This window comes from Peromyscus californicus, unplaced genomic scaffold, assembly GCF_007827085.1.
Source record: "Peromyscus californicus insignis strain IS unplaced genomic scaffold, ASM782708v3 Scaffold_7__1_contigs__length_154581171, whole genome shotgun sequence".
Taxonomy (NCBI): domain Eukaryota; kingdom Metazoa; phylum Chordata; class Mammalia; order Rodentia; family Cricetidae; genus Peromyscus; species Peromyscus californicus.
Window position 1 is genome coordinate 81,126,463 of NW_026294595.1, and position 27,920 is coordinate 81,154,382.

The 27,920-nt window shown below is 38.9% G+C and overlaps 2 protein-coding genes across 5 annotated transcripts in view; one reads left to right on the top strand and one right to left on the bottom strand.

Moving 5' to 3' along the window:
- Positions 1–19,158, bottom strand: part of Dnajc24 (DnaJ heat shock protein family (Hsp40) member C24) — a 47,148-nt gene extending 27,990 nt beyond the window's left edge. Inside the window, exons 1-2 of one of the 3 annotated variants that reach the window (XM_052722399.1) lie at positions 19,042–19,158; positions 18,180–18,320 (exon numbers count right to left, since the gene is read on the bottom strand). In XM_052722399.1, coding sequence (XP_052578359.1) covers positions 18,180–18,287 — 108 coding nt within the window. In that variant the 5' untranslated portion in view covers positions 18,288–18,320; positions 19,042–19,158. Of the gene's footprint in view, positions 1–18,179; positions 18,321–18,758; positions 18,778–18,847; positions 19,008–19,041 lie in introns of those variants that run through there. The other 2 variants (XM_052722401.1, XM_052722402.1) reach the window with 2 other exon arrangements.
- Positions 19,159–19,238: 80 nt separating this feature from the next.
- Positions 19,239–27,920, top strand: part of Dcdc1 (doublecortin domain containing 1) — a 402,669-nt gene continuing 393,987 nt past the window's right edge. Inside the window, exon 1 of one of the 2 annotated variants that reach the window (XM_052722390.1) lies at positions 19,239–19,352. The gene's annotated coding sequence lies outside the window, so the exon portion shown is untranslated. The remainder of the gene's footprint in view (positions 19,353–27,920) is intronic. The other variant, XM_052722391.1, reaches the window with a different exon arrangement.

Sequence of the window (27,920 nt, forward strand, 5' to 3'; positions counted from 1 at the left end):
AATTTGCCTTATTTTTTATTTTTGTGTTTGAGACATGTTGTCATATAGTCCAAGCTGGCTTTGAATTCCTAATCCTCCTGCTTCCACCTCCTAAGTGCTGGGATTATAGGAGTATACCACCAGGCCTGGCTATACACTTGTATTTCTTGTTTTCTGCTAAATCACTAAGCCTTAGAGTTTGGGCCGAACTTGTTTTATTGAGATATAATTCACCTTATGAAGGGTAACCTTATGGCTTACCCTTTAAGTTGTCCAATTCATTGTTTTTTTTTTAAGATGTTTAACAGAGCTGCACACTATCACTATTAGCATCAGAACATCTTTATCACATCTAAAGAAAACCTGTGCTCATTCATAGTCATTCTCATTCCTGTTAACCCTGCCCCCCCACCCTCCCACCCCCCACCTCCCACCCCCTGCCCCAGCAACTACTAGTTTACTCTGTGTCTTTGCAGATTCGCCTACTCAGGACAGGAGTCACCCAGACACATAGACACACAAAGGCACCCATACACTCGAAGAGACACACACACAGACACAAGCACAGACACACACACACACATACAAGCATGTATATACTAATTAACCAAAAAGAAGACCTGTGATTTGTAAGTACCTATAAAATCATACCTTTCTCAGCTCCTTTGGGAACACTGAGAATAACTGAGAGCTTAAAGGTATATATATATATATATACCTTTTATATATTTATAAGGTATATATATATAAAAATATAATATATAAATGTGTGCTTTGTATATATATACATATACATATGTATATTTATGTGTGTATGTGTGTATTTATGTACACATATATTATATATATATGTTTGCATATATATAAATATATGTTGTGATAGTTTGAATGTAATTGGTCCCTATAAGCTCATAGGGAGTGGCACTATTAGGAGGTGTGGCCTTGTTGGAGGAAGTGTATCACTGTGGGGGTGGGCTTTGAGGTCTCATATATGCTCAAGTCACACCCAGTGTCTCAATTCACTTCTTGTTGCCTGTAGGATCAAGATGTAGCTCCTTCTCCACTCTCAGTCCTTCTCCAGCACCATGTCTGCCTGCATGCAGTCATATCCTGCCATGATAATGGATTATACCTCTAAACTATAAGCCACCAATGAAAGGTTTTCCATTATAAGAATTGCTGTGGTCACGGTGTTTCTTCACAGCAATAGAAACCTAACTAAGACAGATACGAATATCTGTCTACAGCCAATACCATATGCTGCCTGTGAAGGAACATTCCCAGAAAGAAGCTGCACTTTCAGACTGAACCTTCTGCAAGGCTGGTTAACTGTTTACAACTTCAATGATTATGGAGAGGTTGGAATGTTGCAGGTCTAGAACCTAATCACAATTTACCGTGGGCTACCATTAGCTCTCTAAAACAATCAGACATTCCTTGCTCAACCCTGTCTCAGACTTAACATCCTGTAACTGACAGATAAAAATCTTTTGGAGGCCGGGCGGTGGTGGCGCACGCCTTTAATCCCAGCACTCGGGAGGCAGAGCCAGGCAGATCTCTGTGAGTTCGAGGCCAGCCTGGTCTCCAAAGCGAGTTCCAGGAAAGGCGCAAAGCTACACAGAGAAACCCTGTCTCGAAAAAACCAAAAAAAAAAAAAAAAAAAAAAAAAATCTTTTGGAATGTATTAATTTAACAAAACCCCAGTTTCCACCAACCAGAAGGCTAAGAGGTAAATAACCTTTAGGGTAGCTAAGTCTGTGTTCCTGGGTTATTTAACTTGGCTCCAGAATAAACTCTCTTATCCCCATTGAGATGAGTTGTTTTGTGTGGACATGTCCTACACTCGGCCTGTGAAACACGAAGGCAGCCCTTACTAAGGGATTGTTATGAATAGCATTTTGATTTTAATTCTAACAGAATCTGGCATCTACCATTCTCCCACAGCCCACAGAACGAGCCTTAGAGGAGTGAGGCTCCTGTGCAATGACATGGCTGACAGATAAGATGAACAAAGGTATATATATATATATATATCCCCTTGGCTGCTAGGATCTCTGCTGAATCCAGCTTCCCAAAAAGCCATCTTAACACCAGAAATGTTTAAGACACTACTTGGTCTATTTGACAGATTTTATAACTTTGGCAACACATCAGTAGCAGCCTTTAGGGCCAAATTAGAGTCTTTGTTTGAGATTAATTACTGGTAGCTCTAGCAAGGAGCAAAAGAGGAAGATAAAAGAAGAGAGAGAGATTAAGAGGAAGTGGGGGTAGGACAAACAGGAAAAGCAGGCAAAGGAAGAGGAAGAGAAGGTGGCCTTTAAAGAAAAGGGAAGAGGATTGAAACTGGAAATGGACATGTCAAGAAAAAAGAAGGAAGGATCTGAAGAAAACAAAGTTTGTAATAGTCATGGTGTGAATGTTTTTCTTTCTTTCTTTTTTTTTTTTTTTTTTTGGTTGTTGTTGAGACAGGGTTTCTCTGTGTAGTTTTGATGCCTGTCCTGGAACTCACTCTGTAGACCAGGCTGGCCTTGAACTCAGAACTCACAGAGAGCCACCTGGCTCTGCCTCCCAAGTGCTGGGATTAAAGGCGTGCGCCACCACCGCCCAGCGTGAATGTTTTTCAAAAGAAGCATTAAGAGGTGGGTTTGCAGGAACTAAATACACAATAATGGGAAAGTAGGAAGGAGAAGGCTGACCTCTGCAATACACTTTGAACAGCTACATTTACAATTTAGAAGTGAACCCTGACCTCCAGTCTCCTCCAATGATCATCACTAGAACATTGCTGACTCTACCTGTTCTCTAGGTTTGGGAAAGACTTCTGTTTTGGTTTTTGCATAATTAAGGCCTTGGACAACTGACACCGAGATAAAGTCATCCTTGCAAAGTAAAGAGTGGTGACATACAGACAGTGACACTCCCCCCACCCCATGCTGCTCTCCTATAGCAACCTGCAGCTCTTGGTGGCCACCAAGGCATTCGGTACTAATTAGGTGGTGTGCTCTGTCAACGCTCTCCTGCTCTTCTTCTATTAATTGATCATTCTGCCATATTAGTGAAATGAGCACACTGGCTTGAATTCCCCCAAGTGCTCCACCCTTGAGAGAGAAAAGTAAAGAAGAGAAATTTGGCAGATGAATTCTGCCTTTCTCATCTGAATCAGCTCTAAATACCTTCCTATTTCTTTTCTTTGAAGAAATGTTTTTGTGGAGCTAAAATGTATAGTTTCCTTAAATATGATTTCTAACTATATGATCAGATTATAATCAGATTCTGATTACTTACAGGCCTTAGGAAGCTATCATGAAAATTAAATGTACATAATAAGCACTAGCATTTTAATACATATATATTCAAACTTGATGTGGGATTAAACACCTAAGACTTGAGTGCTGGTGACAATACTTAATCCTTTCCACTCAATGATAAAAGAAATACACCTAAAATGAAACTCAATAAACAAGATAGGTGACCTGAATAAGGATAGAGACTCAAAGTACAACCAGAACACTTGAAGCTTCTTAGGACGTTAAGAAAACACACACCCTCCAAGATCACTTCTGGGTTTCATTATTGCAATCACAGTTATCATACAGCAGCCATCAAAGAGTTGGTGAGGAAGAGCTGCCAAGGCCATGGAGGATTGATTCTCTAATCAACAGGAGTACAGTTTAGAGAGATACTCATTGATTAACATAGCTGTGTCTTGTTTGCTTTGTTTCTAAGAAGTTTACTTGCTTCAAATAAGATTATGTTACAAAACGTTATATATGGAAGTACTACAAAGGTGTTCTTTATACTTTTATGCCACATTAAGATTATGAAAGCTTAAAGAAAAAACAAAAAAATCCAAAGGTAAAGTCAAGTCTAACACACTACTGCCACCTAATGCTTAGTAAAATATTGCCTAAAGAAAATCAACAATTCATTGTTTTGTCTAACAGTTAACAAATAAAATGTGATTAAAAAAAATGAGCATAATTTTTCAAGGTTTTGTGACTTAGAGAAAATGTAATCTGTGTTAAGGTTGCCAACCCAAAGATGTGATTATCCATAGAAAAAATGCTTATTTACCACCTCACTTACAACACAGACACTGTGCCAGCCAATATGGATATTGAAGACAGACAGGATCCCTGCCCTTAAGGGTTTCACTTTCTTGTGGAAGAGAGCAGACATGGGAATGATCAAATTATAAAGCAAAAGTTCAGATGAGGAGCCAAAATGATAGCATGACAAAGTGGCTCATTTTGGCAGGGGGACATTGACTGACATCTGAGGAATGAACACAAGTCAGCCTACAGAGGGACTATGGAAGAGTGGAGAAAAAGGACATCCTGAGCAGAGAGAAGTCACAAATACAGGATAGCAAATAAGTAAGACAGCCATCAGAGTTATAAACAGAAGAACTGCAAGGCAGACAGAGAATGAGTGAGCAAAACTTTAAAAGGTTTAAGTGAGCTAAGATTAAGATGGAGCATCTTAGAACACTAAAGCGTACCTCTATTTACAACTCCACATATCTGCATGATAGAACAGAGTATCCCAGGGTTGGGTGAGGTCTAACTGCTAGCTTTCTGATCACAGGTTAGATAAACCATAGGTTCAAAGACTGCCACAGGCCAACTCACTTCACATGCTAGTCTTGAGTTCGCAGGGGTCAAGAACAACCTCACATCATCACTGAACCTGAGAGGAATAATGGAAAATGGAGAACAATGCTACCACAGTGCAGAGTAGTCAAGAAGCCAACTGCTCCTTCAGATTCTGCTCTGAAGAGTGCAAGGAGTTGGGGCCACCAAGGATAGAAAAGTGAGTGGATAGGACCTCTGCCTTCAGAGACTCCACTTTGGCTAAAGTAGCCACAGGCATAGGCAATGAAAAATAGGTTATGTTCAGTAGAATGCTAGCAAGGTTAGAGCTTACCAGAAGACCATAAAAGATGAGAGATGTTTTGACTAAGGGACATCTTCAGACAGTTATCAGAATTTTACCTTACCAGAAAGTGCACCTCCTACCATTGAAGAGGAAGGAGTGGGCAAGAATGGGGAGAGAAGTTTCCATTACCAATGATGTTGGTTGACGTTATTCAAATCAATGTTCCCAACAAATACAACTACAAAGCCTAGATAAAATTCAGACATTTATTTATGCGAATACAAAGTATTAGGTTTCATTTTGTGTTTCCAAACAAAATTGTTTTGGGGTTGACTCTCTTCTCTCCCTTTTCACTCTTATCCCCTGCCTGCTTTATACTCTTCCACCAACCACAGCAGCCTCCTTATTGATTTTATTCCACTTGTCTCATATCCTCTCTCCTCCTTCCTCAATACTGTTTGTGGTCCTTTTCTAGTTTCATAGCCAGGACTGCCCCCATCACACAGACACATACACACATACACACACACACACACACACACACACACACACACACACACACACACACACACACATGAACGGTTTTGTTAAATAAAAAACATGGAGCCAGATATAGGGGTGAAACCTGAGAGATCAGGGAAATAGGAAAAGCCACAGCTAACCTCACCTCACCAACTCCGCAGCTTCCAAAAGTGAGCTACTTCCTGTCTACCCATGCCTATATGCCTTGCTGTTCTGCCCTCTGATTTGCTCTCTCTGTCCAGCTACATCACTTCCTCTTTCTGCCCAGCTCTGTCACTTCCTGTCTGTCTGTACAGACCTCCAGACCTCCATGGTTAACTACTGTTGGAATTTAAGGCATGTGCCACCACACCTGACTCTGTTCCCAGTGTCCTGATTCCTTTCCTCAGTCCTCCATAGCAACTTGGGCTCCTGTTCTAAGTTTCTCATAATGCCCAACTACCTAGCTTGAAACAAGATCACTTCCTTCGTAATATGCTCACAAGCATGTTTAGAGATCTGTTCTTAGCTCCCTACACCAGTGTGGTAATTCCCTTCTGATGCAACATGGGTACCCTTTCTAATGCAGCATGAGTACCCTTTCTAACTTCTCTTTCAAGACATAAAATGTATTATATAATGAGCTTAATGATAATCTATGCATAATTATAATCAATAAAGCCTCTAAATACATACACAAGTAGAAAATTGTATTTTATACCCTTCCAATACCAAGAGCATCATCAACACTCCAACCTCAAGTGACACGGATTTTCTTTAAGATCATGGGACATGCTCTAACTGCAGCTTATAATTTTCCAGTAATTCTTTTCCAATTGAAAAGTATACTGTAATATTACCCGTGTCAATGGGAAGGGACCCCATTTTTCATTTTAACAAAGCTTTTTTATCTTCAAAAAATAGCTATATAGATTTACAAGCAATACATGAATAATGTAACTATTATTTTCATCCCTAGATGATTTTTAAAGCAATAGGTTATTATTAAAACTGTTACTTGTGGGAAATGTAAACACAGTTTAGAGTTGATTTTCAAGGAGAAGAAGCAATCACATAAATGAACATTGCTAGGAAATTTAATTGTTTGATTTTGTACAGTAAATCATTTGTCAAGAGAGTAAATACTAAGTAAAAGGACCATCTTTAGGGGTAACTGTGCATTTGACATTTACATATGTTTTTAAAGCATTCTAAAATATTGCAGTAAATAAAACTGTTTTTACTATCAGAACCTTGAACAGCACTACATTCACAAAAACTGAAAAAAGGAAACAGTATTTACTAAATCAACATGGGCTGTAAACTTAGCAGCCTGCGATTTAGCAATATTTTATCCCAACAACTAATTATGTAGGAGGTGTTAAATTCAGAGTCTTCTAAATTTGGGGAAAGTACATGTAATAAATGTGCCTTTTTATAAAATTGGACACAGAATGGTATTAGTCCAATGAAACTTTATTCTCAGCTGCTGTGAGACTGTTGAAAAACATAGGTTGAGAAAACAGTCATTTAAAAGCTTGTTTTTGTAACAACAACAAAAATAGATCCAATAACCATGATAAATAATCTGTTTCCCTTATGATTTTCTTTCTTAAATATATCTGAAACTCTAAACTTACCACAAAAATAAGGACAATAAATTTCACTCCATAAGGTACACACAATCTATATTCTTTTGAAAGTAAAAGAGAATAGTAATTAGTCTGGCCTTATGTTCTACCTCACTGACTGTAAGATGTTGTATAGAAACCCAGAAGAATAGAAGTTCTGTCTTTAAGCAATAGTAAACCCTTCTGCATGGCAATTTTGGGAGAAAGTATGATACAAAGGGAGAAAGTGCAGAACTGGAAAATATGTGATCACACTTAGATTTTTGATCTCCATTAATTCTGTTTCTCACCAGCCAGTTATACTTTAAGCTTTAGATTTTTCAACTAGATACATGCTGTGAAAACAACTACATACAGCCTTGCATTTTTTTTTTTTTTTTTTTTTTTGAGACAGGGTTTCTCATTGTGTAGCCCTGGCTATTCTGAAACTCTCTTTCAGACCAGGCTTGTTGCAGAATATTTGTACACAGTGTGACGATGTGTTGCTGTGATTGGTGTAACAAAAAGCTGAACAGCCAATAACTAGGCAAGAGAGGATAAGTGGAATTTCTGGGGAGAGAAAGGAAGAGAGGGAATCTAGGCGTGCAGGAAACACCAGGGAGACACCGAAGAGGCCAGACATACAGTACAGGGTAAAGGTAACCAAGCCATGCAGCAGAACATAAATTAATAGAAGCAGGTTGAGTTATAAGAGCTAGTTGGGAAAAAGCCTAAGCTAATGCCAAGCTTTCATATTAATAATAAGTTTCTGTGTCATTATTTGTGGGCTGGTGGTCCCACAAAAAAGTGCCCATACAATGGCACACAGCATCTGACTATATATATATGTACATGAGGCCTGAAAAAGCTTTCTGGTGACCATGGTCTCTCGGGTAAGCTTGGTGCTCGTGGCGTACAGAGATGTAACTCTTTTAAGAGGCTCTCCTACTGAGCACTTGAATAAGTTTATGAGCAGCGGGCTACTCATATGTGTGCTACTTGGTGATAGGAGACTAGGCAGAAATGCCTACCACAGTGTGGATCCAAAAACTTCCTGGAGCTGAGGTGGGTAAATGTGGCTTCTGGGTCAGTACCCATCAACTTCAGGCTAGGCTCTCATGGAACTGAGGTGGACGGAACCAGCCACCAGTGCACCATATTCTAAATGGAGCCACGTGGCAGTAGTCTAGCAGTTTAAGGTTTGGCTCACACAGTCAGGGAAGGCTGTAGATGCACAAAAAGTCAGGTCCAGACAGAGACAACCTCTAAACAAATATAGTATTCTTAAAAATATGCTTAGATGCTAAAGAAAGAAAAGAAACTGGGCATAGACACTCATAAAAAATAAATAAAATAAAGACTTTAAATAATAAAATCTTTAAAGAGAGAGTAACTTGATACAAAAGAATAAAGCTACATAAAGATGGGAAATACACAGGGTGTCTGGATCCTGTATGGTGCTTTGATGACTTTAAATTTTTTAAAAACTAATGAACAAAATACAATAGCTGCTGACAGATACTGGATTATGGAAATTGCTAAATTAAACCAATCTATATTTTTTTAAACTTCAGAATGAAAGTCAGAAAATACATTCTATTGGGAGAGAAGTTTTGCTTTTGTTTCCATAGGAAACAAAAAGCTATAGATTTCTTCAAAATTAATAAAGACCAGATTTGATTGGGGGAGACCTCCTGAAAATCTTAGCAACAGACATATTGCTAAGAAAAACTACAAGAAAGGTGACATATATGCTGATCCCTCTACTGTGGGAACAGCTCTGAGACTGGATGAGGCATGATAAATCTTGTTGGCTATAGAGTCCTGGTGATTTATTATTACATGCCATCCTTTCATATGGCATGGATAGAGGTTTTGTTACATAATTCAAACAGACTTATAAAACTGACAAATGTCCTTTTTTGTTTGGTTTGGTTTGGTTTGGTTTTTTTGAGACAGGGTTTCTCTGTGTAGCTTTGCGCCTTTCCTGGATCTCACTCTGTAGCCCAGGCTGGCCTCGAACTCATAGTGATCCGCCTGTCTCTGCCTCCCGAGTGCTGGGATTAAAGGTGTGTGCCACCACCACCCGGCTCAACAAATGTCTTTTACCTGCTCAAACATCAAACAAAAAATCATCTTTAGCTGACCTGTGCACACCACACATTCCATACTTGTGTTAATGCAGATATGTATGTTACTTTTTAAAGTTTGCATGCTTTCAGAACAAATGGACTAGACATGAATAAGGACAACAGAAGTAGCCCAAGTGATCCAGCCTCTCAGAATGTCTCTGTTGCAGTTTCCTCAAAAAATACATCTAGAATAACTTCAAAGCTACTAGCTCAGATGGTCCAGACTCACAGACAGTCCAGCCAGGACTTTAGATAAGCTCTACACTTTCACACCACACAGAGACTAAACAAAAAAATAATACAGCTAGCTCTCCCAGAACTTGACCATTATCCCAATTTTCTCAGGGTCCCCTAAAGATGTTATCACCCCCAGACAACAGGAGGCAGTCTAGAGAACAGGATACTCACATTCCCAAGAGGTTGGGTGGGTGGTTTTTGGTCATTCAGTGGGTTATGGACATTTGTCATGGTGTAGGGGAGTTGGTTGTAAATTATTACTGGTCATGGTATGGGAAGAAACTAAGCAAGGGAAGTTAGATCTCTTTCTGAAAAGAAAAAGGGAGGACATAGTATATTGATACAAATTTAGGGTTATTTTTGTTATACTGTATACTTTTTTACTCTTGTTTAAGGTATTGTATCTATACAGCTCATTTAAAAATGTAATGTAAAGTTGTAGTCTTTAAAAACTATTTAGGATAATTAAGAAATGTAGGTTAGTAGTTAGTCATCTATAACAATCAAACTTATAGTCATGTTAATTATGTTTTCAAGATTAAACAGATATATTTTAAATAGATAGGTAGTCTTCAAATACTCCCAGAGAGAGACCTACAGAATATGGCATTTAAGATGTTTTAATGACATAATGACAGTGAGACATGTCTGCTCCTGGCAGCACCAATTTACTTCAAAAAAAGATGGTGGGCATTAAAGAACTTCCATATGGAGTTTGCTTTCATTGTGGCAAAGTTAGCCACTGGGCAAAGAAACTGCCCTTGCCTCGACTGCTGATAGTGTGATGTCCAAACTGGACAAGCAGGATACAAAAGAAAGTGACTGCTGAACTTTGCCAAGACAAGGTAGGGCAGTCCTTCAAAATTCCTGCTTCACAGAAAAGTCTGTCAGATATTCTAGGCCTGTAGGCTGAACATGGATGCCCCAATGTTGCAGAGGAATGTTGGGTGACTGCCAAGGCAGCCAGCTGTCTTTGTTATTTCTATAGTTTTGGAAGCTGTATACTCTGTACTTTCTGTTTACTCAGGTAATATTATATCCTCTCGGGTATTTGATGGGGTTAAAGACTAGATAGTTATAGTTACAGGTTTCCTTGTTACCAAATTCAGAAAAGAAACTTACATAAGAGATGTAAATCTTAAGGTTGAGAAAATTAAAAGCTAAAGTTGTTTATCTAAGATGTTTTCAGGTCTAAAAAGATATTTTTAGGATGGTAATACAAGTTACGATAAAAAGTGGTTTAGGTATAAAACTTCAGATTCACTAAGATAGAACAGATAATACAGTACTTTCTCCAAATTTGCCAAATACAGACAGAACTTCACGAATGTAATTCTTACCTGATAATTGTTCTTATTGTATATAGTTTTACTATGTTAGAGTTAAAAACCTTTTCTTTTCAATTAGATAAAAAGGGGGAAATGTTGTAGAATATTTGTACACTGTGTGAAGATGTGTTGCTGTGATTGATATAATAGAAAGCTCAATGGCCAATAGCTTGGCAGGAGAGGATAGGCAGGATTTCTGGGGAGAGAAAGGAAGAGGAAGGAATCTAGGTGTGCAGGAAATGCCAGAGAGACACTGAAGAGGTCAGACATACAGTACAGAGTAGAGGTAACTAAGCCATGTGGCAGAACATAGATTAATAGAAACAGGTTAATTTGAGTTATAAGAGCTAGTTGGGAAAAAAGCCTAAGCTAAGGCCAAGCTTTCGTATTAATAATAAGTTCTGTGTCATTATTTTGGGGCTGGTGGTCTGAACAAAAAAGTACTGATACACATCCTGCCTTCCTGCCTTCCTTCCTTTTTTTGTTTGTTTGTTTTCTGTTGTTTTTGTTTTGAGACAGGAGATCTCTTTGTGTAGCCCTGGCTATTCTGGAACTCTCTCTATAGGTCAGGCTAGCCTCAAATTCACAGGGATCTACCTGCCTCTGCCTTCCAAGTGCTGGGATTAAAGGTGTGTGCCACCACCACCTGGCACATCCTTGCTTTCTTTTTTTTTTTTTTTTTTTGGTTTTTCGAGACAGGGTTTCTCTGTGTAGCTTTGCGCCTTTCCTGGAACTCACTTGGTAGTCCAGGCTGGCCTCGAACTCACAGAGATCCGCCTGGCTCTGCCTCCCGAGTGCTGGGATTAAAGGCGTGCGCCACCACCACCCGGCTTCATCCTTGCTTTCTTAAGCAGAACAAATGGAGCATAGTTTGACTCGCTGTCAAAATTCAGTTATTGTGCTAGTCTATAAGGACAGATGATGTGCAACAGAAACCCTGTCTCAAGAAGGCCAGAATACTATCTGACTGTTTCTGCTGGCTTATGACTCTTAGCCCCTGATATACATCTGTCAACTGAGATTTACTATTGACATCAGTATTTACTATTGACACAAGAAGGATGCCAGGGGAAATACTTATCCTCCTTACATCCTTCTCTCAATAGACAGCTTTGTCTTCTACTTCAGAGGAAGGAAAGAAGCTCTCACGTCGAGCACCTCTGCTTTCTGCTATCAAATGGGTAAGCGAGCCATCCACAGCCACCTTTTCTTCCTCCCCCTGCAACAATGGAGACGAGTTTCTCCTTCCTCTTACCAATGCTCATCTCTCTCCCTACTCTTGAGACTCCATTCCCTTCTGTCAATAAAATCTTTATAAATGTAATCTACAGTCTTTTCTTGGTTTCTTCCCATCAGACGCAAGCGCACTCAACTCTTTCCCATAAGAAAAGCAGGAAAGAAGAAATGTGGATGCCAACTTTTATGACATTGCAGCTAACATCCTCTCCACAGCTCTACCACCTATGTTCTACAGAACTATCACTAAACACAATATCCTGGGATGGGTACTCATGAGGAAGGGTGCACAAGGGGAGCTGAGGATTTTAAGAGCATTTTGAAGCAACCAGTAAGAGTTACTCAGGTGAGGCAGCAGGTGGGTGAAAACAGACCTGAGATAACAGTAGATGGCCAAGGAAGGGTATCTGTCCCACAAGAAGAAAGGAAAATAGTTTAGAGCCTTTAATAAACAGCAAATTAATGCATACATGTATCCATGTTTCCACTGTTGTAACAGCAAAGGAAGTTTGAGAGATATGGACATATGAAATCAAAAACAGGAACAGATAGTTAAGTGAGAAACACCAAAACTGAGATGGAAAATTGATCATAGTCTATGATCATCATACTGGTCTGTATGTCACAGTTCCAGAAGTTAAGCAGGATTAGACCTGGTTAGTACTTACTTGGGAAAATTGACTATAAATGGTACCTGCTATAGTTTTGATCAGGAATTTCTTCCAAGACCCATGTGGTAAACAAATGCTTGATCCTCAGGTCCATATTATCAGAGAGTGATGGGACCTTCAACAGACAGGTGGGCCTAAGTGAGATCTTAAGGTCCTTGGAGGTGCCTTTGAAAGCAATTGTGGAGGCCTGGTCTCTTCCACTTTCTCCTTTTTCCCTAGCAATTGGTAAATGGTTTTGCTCTACCATAAACTGCCCCAGCACAGGCCCCAAAGCAACGGGTCTGATGACCATGGATTGGAGCAAATGAGTACTTGTCACGGTAATGGAAAGCTGAGTGAAACAGTTTCCAATTCAGAAAACTGAAACACAAGCCTAAAGTGCAAGAGTATATGAACTCGTTCATACAGAAACAAGAGAAACTGAGGAACTGAAGACATTAAATACCTTTAGGAATGGAGTTGTGGGCTAGGACTAAATAAGTTTGGTTCTCCAGGACTCTTCCTCACCACAAGGCCAGGTATCCACTCTCTCCAACAAAGAAGAAAACTAGAGTTTTGCTATGTACATAAAGACCAATGAGGTTTCAATTCAGGTACACTAGCCATTGTGTTAAGGAAAAAAAAAAAAGACAAAAAGAAAAAAGAACATGGACACAGAGTACTAGGAGCCCAAGTTCCCATGTCACCAGGCAGAGATTTGAGAATTCCTCTATGGGAAATGGACTTAAATGCTAAAAAATGAAGTGGTTAAATAGCATCATTGACCCACTGGATGAACTCCTCTGGCTGCAGACAAAAATATTCAAAATCAGCTCTAATATTTCACTCTTAAATAGGATCATGAATCAAGTATATAAAGAAGCCTTTATAATAAAAAATATGGTTGTTGTTGTTGTTGGTGGTGGTGGTGGTGGTGGTGGTGGTGGTTGGTGGTTGCAGGGGAAGAGGGAGAAGACCCAGAACTGAAAGAAGACAAAGAAGACTTTAATAATTTTTAAAAGGTATTGTGTTGGTGAAATTGTAGAAAGAAACCACTCAAAAATTAAAAAAAATGTATAAATAAGGCAGAAAATAAAAAATACAAAAGTAAAAACTTTGTGATATAGGAATTAAAGTATAAAGTTGCTTACATCCATTAAGCAAACATCTACTGGATACCTACAACATTCCAGACATGGTTTTTCACAGGCAATATCTCAGAAAAATATTATGTACTGGAATATGAGTGAAGACAATTGTATGAAAGGAGAAAGCGTGGTGAGCTGGATCAAGTACTGCTGACAGCAGGGTGACAATTTCAACTAGGACACTTCTGAGCATAAAGAGGGGTGCTTTTTTGTTTGTTTTTTTGTTTGTTTGTTTTTTCTTTTTTTTGGTTTTCTCGAGACAAGGTTTCTCTGTATAGTTTTGGCGCCTGTCCTGGATCTCAAGCTGTAGACCAGGCTGGCCTTGAACTCACAGAGATCTGGCTCTACCTCCCGAGTGCTGGGATTAAAGGGCGTGAGCCACCACTGCCCTGTGAGGGGTGCTATTATTATACCAAGCTAACAGGCACACATCAGAACTCTTCTGACAAAACTAGGATCTGGCCACCTAAGTAATAAACCAAAAGAAAGCCTACAATTGATTTCTGCTTTTAGCAAGGGAGAAGCTAGTGATGATCCTGACAATCGGAACTGTGAGGAGTGGAAGGAGCAAAGCCTTCTGATGGCGGAATCAGACCTGGAGGAATGCAGTAGAGACACCTTTGGGAAACAGTTTTCCTACAGAGGCCAAAGAAGGAGCAACATCTCTGGAGCAGTAGAAGTGGGGTTAGGAATTTGGCTACTTTTATTATTTTTTTAAAAAAATGAGAGAAAAACTCAGCACATTCCAGTCCTGAGAGGAATATTTCAAAAAAACCAGCCAAATGTCTTCAGTACCCTTACTATTAGCCCACTGGTAAAAGCATGGAGTTTTTTTTCATAATTCATAATTCCGCTTTTGCTTTTGTAAAATAGAGAGCTGAAGAATAAGAAAGCCGAGGCTTCTAAGAAGCCTATAGAACCCAAATCCAAAATGTAGAAGCCTCAGAGAGAAGAAGCCCACTTCAGTTTTGAACCTTGGCAGAGCAACAGCAGAAGAAGAAAACCACCAGAGGCACAGACAAGAGACAAGCAAACAGAACGGAAAAGAAAAACGAAAGAAATATAAAGACAGGACCATGACTGTTCCTAGGTACGGCAGAGTAGAAGGTCTACTGCAGATGTGTGGGAGAGCATAGTCAGAGGCAGGGACATCTGGGAGAGTCCAGAGTGGACATGACCCTGACCCATGTGAGGAGAGTGGGAAGAGAAAGGAGAGGGGAGAGATGGGAACCAGGTGCAGCAGCTAGGAGGCCCAAAGGCCCAAAGAGGGTGGGTAACCAAAATGGCTGAATTATATCAGGAAGAGCAGCCTAGCCTCCTGGGCTACAGAGTTCAAGGTAGGGGGTGGGTATGCCAGCCAGGAGGGTCCTGTAACAGGTAAGGCCTGAGAGACTGAAGGGAGAACCTGGTGGCCAGTGTCCGCTTTGATATGTTAAATAGGCACCTCAGCCATTTGTCTCAGGTTTGAAACCTAACACAAACCATGTAGATCATACAGTATAGCAAGAAGAAACACATGGCACACAGTAGAAAGAGAGGGCTCTCTTTCGTTGCAAGTGGTGATTATGTTGGTATAAAATTCTCGGTCATCTATAAGAGTTCGAGTTCTGTGAGAATTCTAAAGCAAATGCACCACAACTGAAGAATGAGATACTGATATAAAAAAATAAGTTATACTAATTCTACACACTGCCAGCCAATAACTGCAAAGTGAAATTGGAAAAAGAATGACATGAAACCATGTCATTTGGTTTACAATGAAACGAAATCATCAGATTGGTAGATATAAACCCAAAGAAATATTGTAACATCTCTGTCCTAGTTCAGTCTTCTGTTGCTGGGATAAAACCCTCTGAACAAAAGCAACTTGGGGAAGAAAGGGTTTATTTTATCTTACAACTTCCAGGTCATGAGCCATCATTGAGGGAAGTCAGGCAGTAACTGAAACAGAAACCATCCAGGAACACTGCTTGCTATCTGGCTCTTTTACTGGCTTATGCTCAGCTAGCTTTCTTATACAGCCCAAGTCCACCTGCCTAGGGATAGTACCACCCACGATGGGCTGGGCCCTCCCACACAGTGTCCCAAGGACAAACACAGGCTAATCTGACCTAAGCAATTCCTTAACTGAGATTGCCTCTTCCCAGGTGTGTCAAGTTGACAAGAAAAACTAACTTCACAATTGCTGTACTAAAAATTATTAAGTATTGCTGAGATAAATCAAAAATGGTTTAAATAAGTAGTGGAAAGAATATGATGTGTTCATGTATTCAAATTCAATACTGGTAAAGCATCTATTTTGCTAAAATGGAAATATACTAATGAAATTTTATAAGACTCAGCCCAAACTGTTTTTTGTTAGACTTTTATAAGCTGATTCTAAAATTTCTATAGAAATGTGAGCAAGGGCCAGCAAGATGGCTCAGTAGGTAAAGGCACTTGCTGCCACACCCAAGGACCAGAGTTGTATCTCCAGGACCCACATGGTCAAAAAAGAGAACTGACCCTCTCATGTTATTTTCTGACCTATACACACCAGTGTTGTTGCACACAATAACACACACACACACACACACACACACACACACACACACACACACACTTTTTAAATGAAATAAAAATTTAAGAAAGAACATAAGCAAACAAAAGTAAACTTAAAAAGAATAAGAAATTTTCATATAATGCACAGAAATAGACAGGCTAATGGAAAAAGAAAATGTTTTCAGGAAAAGATGTTGGAGGAACTACACTTCTATACTGAGGAAACATACAAGTCTAGCCAGCAACCTCAGCCTACATAGAAGGCATAGGTCTAGCAGTAAAGCAAACTATAAAGCATCTAGAAGACATAAAAGAATATTTCCATGACTTTAGAGAAGACACAGAAGCAATACATATAAAACAACAAAAACAAAATGGATATATTTCATAAAAACAAAACCTTCTTAGCAGTGGACAGACATAGATTATATGTAATATATTTTTAATGTGTCTGACAAATAGGATCACATAAAGCCTTCTCAGTGCTCAACTAAAAGACAACAGAACATAGAAGGCTCTCCCTCCAGGTCTACCCAGTCAGTTATCTAGTATAGCATTATCTAACATTGACTAGCATTAACTAAAGTACAAGGATGATTTGGAAAAATTTCAACAAAATATACTTGATTTTTCTGATATATCTTAAAAATTCCAAGGCAGAAGGTGCCTGAAGTTCATTTTTCTAAGACTCAGATATTAGCACATTTTTGATGGTGAGATATCTTTCCCAATAAACATAGTTTGAGCAAAATATCAGAGATCATATTTGTCACAAATCAGACAAGCAATGCTACATAAATAATGATTCTTTGCTCTTTTTTGTAAACTGAACTAAATGGAGATCATTACTAAATGAAGACCTTGGCTTAAAATCATCAAAGTATAACTGGGTAAATTAGTAGAACAATTCAAAGGCTCTAGATAATTTTATGTACCGCATTAATTTAAAAAAAAATAAGTATTAGTGAAAAACAATAAAAAGGCTTAAATTATCACTATCCAATAGAAATTAATCTAAGCTATAAATAAAGACTACACATGCATGCTAAACACAAGGAAAATAAGTGATATTTTGATATTATAAATCCCAGCATGGAGGGGAAGAGGTGAGCACAAAACTCCACCCCTAGTTAAGGAGTTACTGGCATTTGATAAGTGCCGGCAGAGGAGGAGTCAGTTTTCTTTGAGGGTCTGACTCCTGATGGGTAGACCACACTCCAGGACAGGCCCCAGACCCACGAGTATTTGGGCAACACAAATTGAACTCGATGGGTCGGGGGCTGGGGAGAAGAGAACTCAAACTGGGGTCAGTAGGAAGGTGGGGGAATATCGGGGGGGGGGGGGGAAGAGGGGGAGGGAATGGATATGATCAAAATTATATTAAATACTCAAAGAATAAAAATACTACTTAAAATTTTAATATTATATGCAAAACAAGCACATATATTTTGTGCAACCACCAGTACATAGAAACTATTATCATTTTAATATATAATCAGTATAAAAATATTTAGACTTTTATATTCTTATTTGTGCCAAGTCATCAAAATCCAGTGCACATTCCATATTTATAACACATTACAATTTTATGCACATAACAGTACACATTTCAAGTACTTAATAGTGTGGCTAGTGGCTAGTGGATTTTAACACTTACTAAGTGTTAAACATTATACATGGATTATTTCATTCAACATTAGCTGAAACAAACAGAAAAAAAGTGGTCCAAGTTCTTATAGTGATAGAATCAGAAGATTCTAATTCAATCACCCCATACCTAATCAAAATTCTTTTTTCTCTACTGTTGAAATTTTCAACTGAACAAACAAATGTCTAGATTCCTTTCGATCTACATGTTTTGAAGTTTAAATTTTTGGCCATATTAAAAAACAAAACTGTTTTCCCTGCCATGATTTCCAATCTGAAAGAAAAGACTTACCAGTAATATGAGTTTCTGATATTTTTGTTTTAGGTCCGACACATTTGCAGACGGGTCTGCCCCCAGAATGCTGTACCAATCCTTTTGGAGTGTCTGCTCAAAAGCCATCCCCGCCCTTTGAAGTGTGCCTTCTCAGATAAGCTGCAGCAGAAATGTTATGGTAATTCATTACGGTCGGAATAATGAAACATCCCTTCCTAAATTCTTTATTACTTTATTAAGTAAATTGTGATCATAACGCAAACCCAGGAAAGTCTGTAGTTCCATTTAAAATGTATCATAAATGCCATGTATAAGGAAGAATACTAGGAAGCACAGAAAACCTGCAAAATATATCATAGTATATGCTAAGCTTTTAAATAAATTCACAATGTCATAAAAAGAGAATTTAATAATGAGCCTCGGTGATGGATGAACTTCTAAGAACGTATTTCTTATAATCTAATGGTAAAACTGGCAGACAGGTGTTCACTAAAAACACTGGGGCTTAATATTCACGAAACGAATGGATAAAGAAATTAGAATGCCAAAGAAATTGAAGCTGATGGCACGCATAGCCTCTGAATTTTCGCTGCTCACTTCTTTTCTTCCAGAGTAAATGTAAACATGCACGAAATGACAGCACGGGCTCAGGGAGAGGGCAGCCCTGCTAGGGCACAGAAGCTCACAGCCTGCAAATACATCGCTCCCGAAGCTGTGCACTCCAGGATGCCACAGTCCTCCCAGCTTTAGAAACCAGTTCACCATGAGGCAGCCGGGTCTCGCCGACTCGGAGCTTCAGGACTCCAGGCATCCACAGTCCGCCCTACCCAGCCCGCTGCTGCCAGTGCCTTCCCCTGGCTCCACACAGCGTCAGACTCACCAAGTTTCACGCGGGAGCCAGCCGGAGCCCATTCGGCCAGAGAGCGGAACCCACTTTCCCTTCCGCCGGAAGTCAGCTTTCAGTGGGAATACGTTTCCAGTCGAGCCCTAGTTGTAGATGCACATAACTGAAGGGCCTCGCCTCCTGCCCTGACGCGGTCGCTATGGTAACCCGTCGGGTTTCTGAGGTTTCCGTCAGCTGTGAGAGGAGCTCTGGAGAACTGCCTTTCCTGGTCTTACTCTAATTGCCCTGGCCCCGGCCCCGACATTGTCACAGCCTTCCACCTCTGCTGCGGAGCACCTTCATCCCAGGTTCCGCTTACCTTACCTTGAGCAGCTCGGGTCCTATTGGTTTATACTGGGGGCGGGAAGTTGGTGATAAGGATGAGGACAGCTCATAAATTATGCCTAATAATCATTCCCTTTAGACTTCTGCAAATGACTTTTTAAAAAAAAAATTCAAATACTTTCACATTTACTCTTTTTCGCTTTCACTTCAGCCCACTGAGAAAACTTTGGAAGGTGTTGCTATAACTACTGTGTAGATGAAACAAATCAGTGATCAAGGCCAGATACTTAATTATGCAGGTGTAGAACCAGCACTCCTACCAGAATGAACTATCCTTTGTGAGTCATTTTGGTAAGGGTTACTCCAGACGAGCACTTTTGAGTGTGCTGTTAGTTTTTTCTTCTCACCTCTCTTTCTTTGTCCCCTTTTATTAACTCTTCTCCGTGTTTCTTACTTTGCCTTGATCTCTTCTTTGCGTTGTATCTGGAGATGCAAAGCATCTTAGTTTTGAGAACATGATATGATCTTCCTTGGAGATACAAAGTGGTTTCGGTTGTTGCTACTTGCTTAGATATACTTTCCCTTCAGTCTTTCTTCTACCAAATATCAGTTTAAGAAGCACTGAAAATAAAACTGAGTGGAAATATTCTAATAGGATAAATTCTTTAATGTTATGAACATTATAGAATACATGAGGAATTTCAGAATGATACAGTTGACTTTAAAAATCTTAATGTGAAAGTGTAAAGTAAGTTCTTCACTGGATTTTGTCATATTCAAAGCAAAGATCATTATACTAACGGTCAGAGGGTCTAGCGTCAGTCCTGGATTTAGAAAACTATCTGTATGGGGCATACCAAAATATGCAAAGCAGCAGAAGTGAGTATTGTGGATCTCTCCTACAATATTATAAGAAAGCCTCCATTAAACTATCCTCCCCTCAAACAGTCCTACTTGACCCTTTTTTGTATACAGAAGTATATTCAAGAAGTCCAGTTTTGGGAACCAAAGTTTTTATATACTATCTCATTGGGTTATTGTATGTCTCATCTCTAGCCACTTATTTGATATCCCCCAGGAAATCCCAAATGCTTTGCATTTCATCTCCAAGTCCTTTAGTTTGCTGTCAACTTTTTCTTTTATCTCCAAGGTGTCCTTAGCCAATCAAAACTGTCAATATTTAATTTATATCATCCAATATACCCACCCTCTTCAAATCTCTCAGGTTGTTTCAAAGATGTTTTAGGGGTAGTTTACTTGGATCTGTATCCAAACACTTGGAACATCAAATCTGGTTGTTCTGCCTCTAAAAAAAAAATGTATTTTATCAGACTAATTCCTTCACTAACAACTTGTTTTTGTTGTTGTTGTTGTTATTAGTTCATTGGAAAAAAACATATGGTTTGTCTTATAATCCAAGTCATTGACACTTGGATAAACTTCTCTCGGTGACTGTTACTTGGGTCACTGCTCATTAACCTTCTGTTTTCTAGAACAATGTTATCCAATAGAAGTATAGGAAAGTAAGCCACATATGCAAGCTACATGTGTGACTTTTAAAATACTGTATTTAGCACAACATATCTAGAATGCTATCCTTATAAAAGGTCATCATATAAAAAGCTGACATATAGTTTGCTCTTACAGCACATCTTAGTCGGGGCTACTGGTTTCCAGTATTCAATAGCCTCATGCCACTAATGGCTATCTCATTGAGCAAAGCAAGTCTAGAGAATAAAGTCCCAACTCTTTTTCAATTACATTAATTTTTTATTGTATATGCATTTGTGTGGGTGTGGGTATGCCACAGCATGTGTTAGAGGAGTCCGCTGTTCCTTCTACCATGTGGGACCTGAGTACTGAACTCAGGTTGTTAGAATTGGCAGCAGTGCTTTTACCTTCTGATCCATCTCTCCATCCCTAAGAACCTAACTTTTTATTCTGTCATTAGAGTAGCTGAGTGTTTAAAAAGTACTTCTTTCAACATTCATAGCAAGTCCTACCAAATACTCGTTTGTACTCTTCTGATCCCATGACATGTTATAGTCTCTAAAGATATTCTGTAACAGTTCCCCTAGTTAGATTGTCAGCCATGTGGAGCAAGAAATCTCTCTTATCAGACAAACTGAGTACTGGGAGCTGACATGCCTCACTCTTCCAACTTCCTTTTTATTTATTTATTTATTTATTTGTTTATTTATTTATTTATTTTTCTGTTATCAGCTTTATACAATACAAATTCTTATCCTAATAGTGAAATGTTTCATTGAGGCTTGCCCAGTAATTGAGTAAAACCAAACTTACTTTAAGCCACAGTCATCCTAGGGTCACCCCTGCTATGTAGCCTCCCTGGTTCTGTGGGTTGCAGTCTGATTGTTCTTTGCTTTATATCTAATATCCACTTGTGAGTGGCCCATACCATGTTTGTCCTTCTGGGTTTGGGTTACTTCACTCAGGATGATACTTTCTAGTTCTATCCATTTGACTGAAAAATTTCATGCTGTCATTGTTTTTCACTCTTCCAACTTCTAATGATGAGCTTCTGACCTGGACCAGGTCGTTCTTCAGTGACGGGGTCCTAAAGCTAGTGGACCAGGGGAAGAGAAGATAAAAAAGATATAAAATCTGGGGTCAGGAGGTCTTGCACAAGCTGTGTCTTATGTTAAGCAAGCTTATTAAGAAGTACAGTGTCTTGTATATGGTTTTCAAGAAGATGGGACATGATCAGCAGAAAGCTATCATACAATTGGAAGAAATCAACAGGAAGCTAATCAAGCAATGTTGCACAAAAGGAACACAGTATCTCAAGTCATCACAGGGGCCTTGGAACTGAGAACCATAGTCCTTTGAGGGGATAGTTGGTTTCTTGGGAAAGCCTCAGCTTCCCCAACACCCTGGCCCTGGACCACTATTGGCTCTGCCAAGCATATTCGTGGTTTTAGACAAGGAACTATGTTCCTTCTCCATACACCAGAGCCTGGAGAAAAGCTCCCAAGGCTCTGGCCCCAGGCTATTACTGACTTTGCTAAGCATGTTCATGGTTATAGGTCCATCTCAGGGCCTCAGGAAAAGCCTTGGATCAGTTTGGTTCCCAGCAAGTTTCTACAATAGGTTTGTTTCTTACTGCCTTATTTTCAGAAGCAAATTTATCCATCATATGTGAAACTGATATAGCATAAATATAAACTATTGGGTTGGAATGATGGCTCAGTGCTTAAAAGCACATACTGCTTTTGTAGTGAATCTGAGTTTAATTCCCTGCACCTATGTTGAGCAGCCCACAATCACTTGTAATTCCAACTTCAGAGGGATCCAACATCTCTGGCCTTTCAGGACACACACTTACATGAACTTACAATTAATTAAAAATAGAATAAATATAAAACTATTCTTAAATGAAACATAAACTATTATGTGGTAGTTAAGGACATGAATTCTACAGTCAAGCTGGGTAACCTCAGCTCGAGCTCTTCCTCTTCCTGGCAGTGAGAACTTGTAAGAGTTAATCCTTCTGTACCCTGCTTTCTTCCTCTGTGAAAAATTGCACACATGATGCCTCCTTCATAATCTGTTGTGAGACTTCAGTGAAATAATTGTACCTGAAATCACTAAGTACTTAGTAATGGCGGGTTATTACTATTACTAGTAAAATACTGACTTCTTAGTTTTAATATAACAGTAAACTCATAGCAGCATTTCAGAACCTTATGAACACCAGAAACTACCAAATTATAAAAATAAAGCCACAACCAACTATTTGTTGAATTAGTCTTTTCATTTGGCTGCAAGATAAATTTAAAGCATCAGCAAAGCCATCTTAGTTCATGTTATCCACACATATCTTATATGAAAACAGTAGGCATAAGTTAAATATTTTATTACAAGATGATGATCAAGTATTACAGATAAATAAAGAGATAATTTTATGAAGGTTTAAAACCCCAGATTGTAGCAGTAGCCAAAAATTACTCCATTACTCAATTTATCAAGTTAATACCAATCTGCCCATAAATGAATGCCCAACAAACATTAATTTGATATGATACTAGAGAAGCTATGCTTCTTACCTTATAGACAGTTGTGTTTGCTTCTGCAACCACAATGAAATACTGAGATAATTAATGTATAAAGCGAAAAGATTTCTTCTGGTTCACAATTTTGTACATTTTAGGCTAATGCCATGTAGACATGGCTTTGGGTTTCTCATAGGAGTGGGTGCCAGGTGACAAAGTTGGACAGTGTGTAACAGAACAAATTTTCTTTACCTCATGACCAGGCAGCAAAATGGAAAGGAAAGGGACAGGGCTCTGATAGCCTAAGGATGGCCCAGTGGTCTCCACTTCCCAAAGGTGCCATCAAATAGCTCTACCCTTGAGACTACCTTCTATCCAAACCACAGCAACAGTGTACTTGTGCTAATTATTCATTTCTTGGCATTATATTCATGTATTCTTTCTACGTATTTCATTACCAACTCTAATTTTCTTTGTATTCATTTCTGATTTTTTAGGATTTGCTTATCATTGCACTGAGCTGAATTTATTTGTAATTATCACCAGTATTACAGTTATGTTCTGAAATTAGGCAAATTACGTCTAAAACAACTTCAAACTTTACTAGAAAGATAGGCAAGCCACCAAGAATTAGCTAGTAATAAGATTTTAAAAGCAATAATATGGTACATAAACAGCCTGCATTTACTTACTCAATCTACAAATAGTTTCTGTTTGCTCTGTGCCTCATACAGAGATAGCGTTGGCTGCATCTCACTCATCTTGGCTGACAGATAAAGAAATGAAATAACTGCAAGCACCCTGTGAGGGCATACCGAGAACTGGTATTGGTAATGTACAGGTAAAAAGTGAAACAGGCTATTTGAATTCCTGAAAGTTGTTTTTTTTTTCCTGGATCTCGCTCTGTAGAACAGGCTGGTTTTGAACTCACAGAGATCTGCCTGCCTCTGCCTCCCGAGTGCTGGGATTAAAGGCGTGCGCCACCACCGCCCGGCAGAATTCCTGAAAGTTTTAAATCAAGATGAAACTAGACCATGAAGATGTGTGGACGTGTTCAGCTTTAAGTAATACTGTAAAGGGAAGGAGAAATGCGTGATAAGAATTAGAGAAACTATTTTTCTTTTTGGCTGATTGTCATAAAAGCTTATACAATATCTAAATCAATCTAATAAACAACTGCTATAGTTTCTATCTTGAACATTCCCAATGTCCCACACTGATTAGTGCCATGAGGAGGTGGGGCCAAGGATGGGGAAAGTTAGAATTGGAAGTGTGTCTTTGGAGGTAATATTGGGACTCTGTCCATTTCTACCCTTTCCTGTGCTGTCCTGTCTTTCTACTTCCCAGCTGCCACGAAGGGGGTGGCTTCCATTGTCCATAGTTCCTGGTGTGATGCCCCAACTTGTTACAGACCTGGAAACTTAAACGCTTACCAAAACAAACGCTTCTTTCCTTTGAGTTTGGTTACCTCTCGTGTTTTGCTGTAGGAACAGGAAGCAGACTGATACAACACTTGTACCTTGTCTTTTCAAACCAGCTGTTGTTTCTCCCCTAAACTGGCTCTACTCTCTTGTCATTTCTGCAGCGTCATCGTAGCTGCTGCTGTAGCCTCTTGTTTAACTTCCATTGTATCTGTATTTTAGATTTCTGGGGAGTCTCAATCTTACCTGGGGTTCTTGTTCCTATATTCTTCACGCCTGTGTTTTAATCATCCCAGAACCTATTAGAGATACTGTCCTAAATCCAATTTCACGATCATAACACATGCCAACTTATTTTCAGCATCTCACTCTTTTACATCTCTGTCTTCTGTGAGCACTCTGGCTTCTCCCCTCTTCCTAGATTCCCTGGAATGCATGGCAGTTTCTTTCAATAGGTGAGAAAACACAGTTATAAGCTGCTTTTTATAGCATCCTTCCTTCTCCATTTTTACTTTTTTAGAAAGAGTTTATTTTTGTCATATAATTGACTCACAGAAGAAAGGTTAATCTGAATGATCAGGGGGTGTTAATTTGTGGGTTAAAATGTGTTAAATAGTTGATATGGAGTCTGTTTAAGTCAATTAGAGAGTATAATGAAGATGTTTCCAGGGTGTTAGGGAACCTTTTGGAGTTAGTTTGGAATTCACCAGTGCATGTTTACTGCAGCACCTGGCTTAAAATGTGACTGCATATGAATAGGCGTGCATGGAGAAGATGTTTGATTTCATTAATATGACTTATCTTTCATGATGGGACATGAAACCCATCATTTGATTCATCCTTAGTAAGAAGGAAGTGTGATTAGCAGCATTACTGCCTTCCTTACTCATATGCTCTTCTAAAATAAACTGCATCTGCACTGCATAACCCAGAAAGCATTCTGAGATGTTTGTTTGTTTACTCCTTTGCCCTTAAAACAAATAAAAATCAGTGATACCATTAAAGCTTGAGCTGAGGAAGACATGAGAAGCTAGAGAAACGATTTGTTTCTCTAGTAAAATTGCCCACGGTGATGTCGTGAGACATCTTCCTTTTGGTTAATACCATCAAAATTTCAAAGCATTTGATGTTATTATGTAGACCTTAATGTTATGATGCATAAATTTCAGTAGTTGAATCTAATTTTGCAGGATGATAGACACATTCAAGAATATATATATTGCATCTTCCACAGTTCAAGTCTACAAAAGAAGTGAGTTAAAACCCCCATATTTTAAACTGTATTCTTCACCTCAGCGTGTGGATTGCTGTAGTACTATTTGTTACTGCTTACATCAGTTTACTAGTGATAAACACATTAGCATTGCAGCTTCTACTCGAAGCCCTCCAGTTTAATCATCTGAGGTGGATGAAGAACAAGTCTCCTTTGCTAATGGGCTTTCTCCAGTGATGGAGCCAGTGTCAGAATGATGAAAGCTTGCAGCTGACATATGCTGGATAACTGTCTTCTGATGAATTTCCAGAAAAATATCATATTTTAAAAAATATGGTGAGCAATTCATACTATTACTTTTTAATCTGCCAAGAAGCACTGTGAGTACAGTCTTTTGTAGCTCATTAGCAATTTCTTTAATGAGTTTTTTTGGTGTGATAGATAGTTAAAGTAACAGACAAATGACAGATTGTTTGCCTTTAATGATTTCCCTGTTTCGAGCCCATTACAAAGCAATTAGAAATCTGACAGCATTTTCACTCTGCATTACTGATCATCTAAAGTGATGAGGAATGAGAGGTGATGAATATTAATTGTATATTTTCATATGATTATCATAAATTATTACCTTGTCTGATGTGCTGCAGGTGAAGCGGGAACATTAGAGAAAGTCAGTCAGATATATTAATTTGAAAGACTGGATATTTTTTAATCTTTGTCTGCAATGTGGATCCTACTCTTTATGACTGTTTCCCTGTGAATATTAAATTAAGTGGTTTTACTTTCTCTTTATGTTTGGAGAAACTTAAATACATTTTTTATTTGGATACAAGAAAAGGAAAGACATATTCCATAGTGCAGTGCACATACATATATTAAAGCTAAAATTAAATTTAGAAAGGGAGACCTGAGTGACTTCTCTTGCTGTATGTATCACACACATATATGTATGGTATTTACACATATCAGCACAGAGAAAGAGACAGCTGGAAACTCATCCTGTCTTCTTCTTAAAGTTAGGTGATCCTGCATAAGAAAAGGCAAGAGACCAAAATACTGAGGAACAGTATTAGCTTTTTCTTCACCTTCTAGATGGAGTTTGGCATTGCCCCACAGTCCCTCACTTTAACAGGTAAATGTAAACCTGTCCTCTGGATACAGGTGCTGCTTGTTACTTATCTGGTCTCGAACTTGCAAATGTTGGTCTAAAAAGGAGAACTAGTGCTCAGTGAGAAGCAACAAGCTTAGGGAACACTAATTGACTAGTCACACATTTGGAGCAGATATACCCAAGGGTACAGGTATGACTCGGGAATCAGGGCATGATGAGCAGAGCTGCTTTCCAGTGTGCAGCAAGGCCATGTCTGGATTCAGGATTGTCTTTCTAGCCAATGTAGTGTGCTTTGTGGAGTGCTGTCACTTGTAGATGCTTGTTATTTTGGATCTATATTTTTGAAAAAGGCTATAATCTATATAATGAGCACACATTAATAAAATGGACTTTGATAAGCTGCTTAGAAACTATTCTCTTTATTTTTATATGTAACTGTATGAATTCTCATTTATAGATGCTAAAAGTAAAATTCTTATACTTTTAGAAATTAACTTTTGCTCTGAAAAGTTGACAGTTTTCTGTAATTTGTTAAAATGTTTTTGATATTTTAATTTTAAGTATATGGATGTATGCCTGAATGTATGTATGTGCACCATGTGCATGCAGTGCCTGTGGAGGCCAAAAGAGGGCATCATATCCACTGAGACTGGAGCTAAAGGTGGTTGTAGACCGCTGTGGGTAATAGGAGTTGAACCCCGATGCTCTAGAGGAGCAGCCAGTGCTCTTAACCTCCAAGCCCCTTAAGTTTTATTTTTTCTGCTTGTTGATTTCCCGACATTTTGTACTATAGGAATCACCTTCATCTTTCGAGACAGTCCAACTGACAAACC